Raw genomic sequence first — 3,762 nt, 5'->3', positions numbered from 1 at the left:
GGTTGTACTTCGAACGGGAGGGTAAGTATTCCGTACAACAGCGTAAGTATTCCGAAAGGGAACTTTTATGCGAAAACAAAGAAGACCCAGACATAACGCTAACAGCTGATGCATCTTCTGCAGATAAACCTACATCATTGTAAGGAAGCCTGCCTTGCCCTCCTGGATCGTCTGGCAGAAGATCAGTCGGATGTAGTCCTCATCCAGGAACCCTGGGTACGGAATGGCGAAATCTGCGGTCTGAGGACATGAGGTTATAAAGTATACAAGACCAATTGTGAAGGTACTAAAAGAGCATGCATAATTGCAAAAGCACATCTTAACATATTTATGATTCAAAATTTCAGTAACGCAGATACTACGACGGTTAGCTGGGAAGTGAGCGGAAGCAACATCTGGCTAACCTCGTTCTATTTTGCCGGAGACGACACAGGTCCACTGCCGTCGCCGCTAATAAGAAGCCTTGTGGAAGACTGCAAAGCACACAACCGCAAACTAGTCCTAGGAGGTGATGAAGTAAAAATTGACGTAGGCATTGATGGGCTTAAGTTGTATAACAGTTCAAGTAAAGTTTTGTGGCCCATCCTTGGGGCAATCGTTGGCTTTCCAAACGAGTACCCTTTTACCATTGCTTGCTTTTCTGGGACGGAAAAACCGTGGAACGTCAATGATTACTTAAAAGATTTTTGTGAGGAAGTAATTTATTTGAAAGAAAACGGACTTCAAGTGGGATCAAATCCCATAAAGAAAAAGTTTGATATCCGTTTATTTTGCTGTGATACACCTGCCCGTGCCTTTGTCACAGGTGTACAGTCTCACAATGGTAAAAATAGTTGCTCAAAGTGTGATCAAGTAGGAAGTTATGTAAATAAAAGGATTTGTTTTTCGAAAAAAGTTCATAACCTACGCTCTGATGTTTCTTTTAAATATAGAGCAGAACCGGCACATCATAGTTCTACTTTTAGAACTTGCGAAAGCATTTTAGAAAAATCAGGTTTTAAAATGGTGTCGCAATTTCCACTTGATCCAATGCACCTAGTCGATCTTGGTGTAACTAAAAAGTTGACTCAGTTGTTAATGAAGAGAGCTAATATCACTAAAATTAATGAAAAAATTAATTTTTTGTCAAAATATGTTCCTACAGATTTTGGTCACGTGTGCAGGGATTTCAATGAAATCAATAATTGGAAATCGACGGAATACAGACAATTTTTATTGTATATTGGAATTTTTGTATTAAAAGACTGTATTGGTAGTGATTTTTACTTTCTCTTCCTCCTATTGCACACTGGAATACGGCTATTATCAAGCCAAAAATCATTAAAAACTGAAGCAGACGTAGCACAGAATATTTTGCAGGAGTTTGTTCATTTGTTTGGGCAAATCTTTGGTGACTATTTAGTTAGTTATAATGTGCATGGGTAGTTGCACATAACAGATTGTGCTAGGCAGTATGGAACTCTTGATAGTTTTTCGGCATATAAGTTTGAAAACTATATGCAATATTTAAAGAAAATCGTTAAAAAGCCAAACAAAATTCTTGAGCAAATACATTTTAGGCTAGAAGAAGGAAATGATGTCGAGAATATTTCAAAAATTGGTGCTTTCAAAATTGATCACAAAAAAGAAAAAGATTCCTACTGTTTTAGCAGAAAAGTTGTGCCTGTCAAAATAATAGGTATAGGTGATTATTTAATAGGATACAGTTTTGGCAAATTAGAAAACTATTTTGACCAACCGGTACAATCTTCTCCGGCACTAGGTATAATACTAGGTGATCAATTAGGTAATGAAGAAATAAAAATACCCAAAGAGGACATTGCATACAAATACTTTTGCATACCCCATGAAGGCAAACCAGTTCTGCATCACCTTTTCCACGTTTTTGAAAATTAGATTTAACATTTAAAATATTAAGAAATTTGATACTGCTGTTTTTTTATGCTATTATTACAGATATGGAGTTTTTGTTCAGCGAAGAAAGCATTGGCATTGAGGCTCAGCAGCCAGTGGGTATTTTTAAATGCATATATATATATTATATTTATATTGTTAATTTAAACTTAAATTTTTAATTTTTCCCAGCAGTTGAGGAATTGTAAAAAACGGTTTTAACAAACCAAGCAAAATTATTGGAAAACCAGAAAATAGTTATGGACCAATTCTTTCATTTCGGCAAGCGACTAACTAATTTAGAAAACATATTTAATGAAAATGTACGTATTTAGCGGCATACCACTGTCGTATCAAACTATTTATTTACATTCTTATTTTGATAACTATACAGAAAATCGAAGCCAGTGAGCAGCTAACACAATTTAAGACGGTGCGTGAATGTAAGGTCCTACTCCGCAGGATTCATCATTCTGTTTGTAAAATGACTGGAGAAGAAGTGGATGAAATTCAAACGGAAATATCGTCCACATTACCATTGCAAACGCTAGCTGCAGCTGAAGAATTTGAAAAAAAGCTGCTGCAACAACAATATCTTGAGGCAATGGTTAGTAAAAAAATAATTTCTTCGTTCTTGTCTAATAGATGTTTTTGTTTTAATTTTTAGAAAACTTTACTTTTGAAAATTAAGGGTCCTGAAACGACTGTTGACGATTTGCTTCGTCAACTTTATAGTAATGAAATGTTGTCGCTTTGCAACTGGGATGGTAGGGGCAACAATGAAGCATTGTCCCAATATTCTCTTGTTTCGGACATACTTTTTGGTAGGTAAATTTGTACTTTCTTTTGTTTTTGGTTATTCACTTTATTTAAAATTGTAATATGGTAAATAACTAGTTCTAAAATTTTGCACAAAAATTAAAAAAAAAATTTACATATATACATATATACACCGCATCTATAACATTGTATCTGTTTTTTTGTTTCAGATATTTTTCAGCTATGCGGACGAGCAACTTACGAGAAGAACATTCGTAGGTCAATTGAGCTTAGTCACCACCGTTTTAAGCAGCGAAATTATCGGCAGCGGAATTTAAATAAGAAATAATATTTAACACTTAATATATATAAAAAAGTTATATGTAAATAAATTATTAATTAGAACTAAAAAAAATGTAAAATTAACTATTAATCAATGAATGTATTTACCTTTTGCCTTCAAATATTACAGTTTATACTATTTTCACACTAATTTTGCCTTAATATAATTTTTTAAATATAATTATAATATATATAAAGAAGTAGGTATACTAATAACTAGTAAATAAATAAATTACTAATCAAAAATACTAATCAAATTAAATGTAAACGTACTTTTGTTATTAAAATAGTTTCGTGAAAACACAGTTTCTTAAATATAAGTGTAAATATATTAATAGAGTTAAATAAATGTTATTTACGTTATATTTGTCGTCAATTTGTAAAAGAAAACCATTAAACTAAAACAAAATGAAATAAATATAAAAAAAAAAAAATTTGTTTGTGACTCGAACCGGGGATTTTGGATTGGAAAATTGCATTGCTAGCCGCTCGGCTATCGCGCTATGCTGCCGGCGCTGGCCTAAAAGTTATTTTGTTCGTCGCTACGTTTATATGAAACTGGCACTGGCAAACGAATCCATATGTATGAAAGGGATAAAAAATCACACGTACACAAAATTTTTGGCACGATTTTCCCAACGCTTTTAACAAAGTGATTGTAAAGGGGCGTGGTTAGTGATAGTTTAACGACCACGCGTGGCGGTTACGTGAAGGGTAACCTGACCGCCACTCTTCTTGCTGGGAAACTTTCAACTAACGCAGAATATG

At 33.8% G+C, this 3,762-nt stretch overlaps 1 protein-coding gene across 1 annotated transcript; it reads left to right on the top strand.

Moving 5' to 3' along the window:
- Positions 1-2,096: 2,096 nt before the first annotated feature.
- On the top strand, positions 2,097-3,052 carry LOC128870450 (uncharacterized). Its single transcript, XM_054113110.1, has 4 exons — positions 2,097-2,216; positions 2,288-2,500; positions 2,561-2,717; positions 2,883-3,052. Exons 1-4 carry the CDS (start codon positions 2,154-2,156, stop codon positions 2,999-3,001), a joined length of 552 nt encoding a protein of 183 aa, XP_053969085.1. The 5' UTR covers positions 2,097-2,153; the 3' UTR covers positions 3,002-3,052.
- The last annotated feature ends 710 nt before the right edge of the window (positions 3,053-3,762 follow it).

The sequence above is a fragment of the Anastrepha ludens genome, chromosome X (genome assembly GCF_028408465.1).
Source record: "Anastrepha ludens isolate Willacy chromosome X, idAnaLude1.1, whole genome shotgun sequence".
NCBI lineage: Eukaryota > Metazoa > Arthropoda > Insecta > Diptera > Tephritidae > Anastrepha > Anastrepha ludens.
The sequence above is the reverse complement of the archived record's forward strand: the minus strand, read 5'-3'. Positions and strand labels throughout refer to the sequence as shown.

Bases quoted from the DNA above. Each gene is read 5' to 3' on its own strand.
- LOC128870450 (XM_054113110.1), top strand. From the start codon at position 2,154: ATGGACCAATTCTTTCATTTCGGCAAGCGACTAACTAATTTAGAAAAC. The intron at 2,217-2,287 runs GTACGTATTTAG...ATAACTATACAG, and splicing joins AAAACATATTTAATGAAAAT to AAAATCGAAGCCAGTGAGCA. The intron at 2,501-2,560 runs GTTAGTAAAAAA...TTTAATTTTTAG, and splicing joins AACAATATCTTGAGGCAATG to AAAACTTTACTTTTGAAAAT.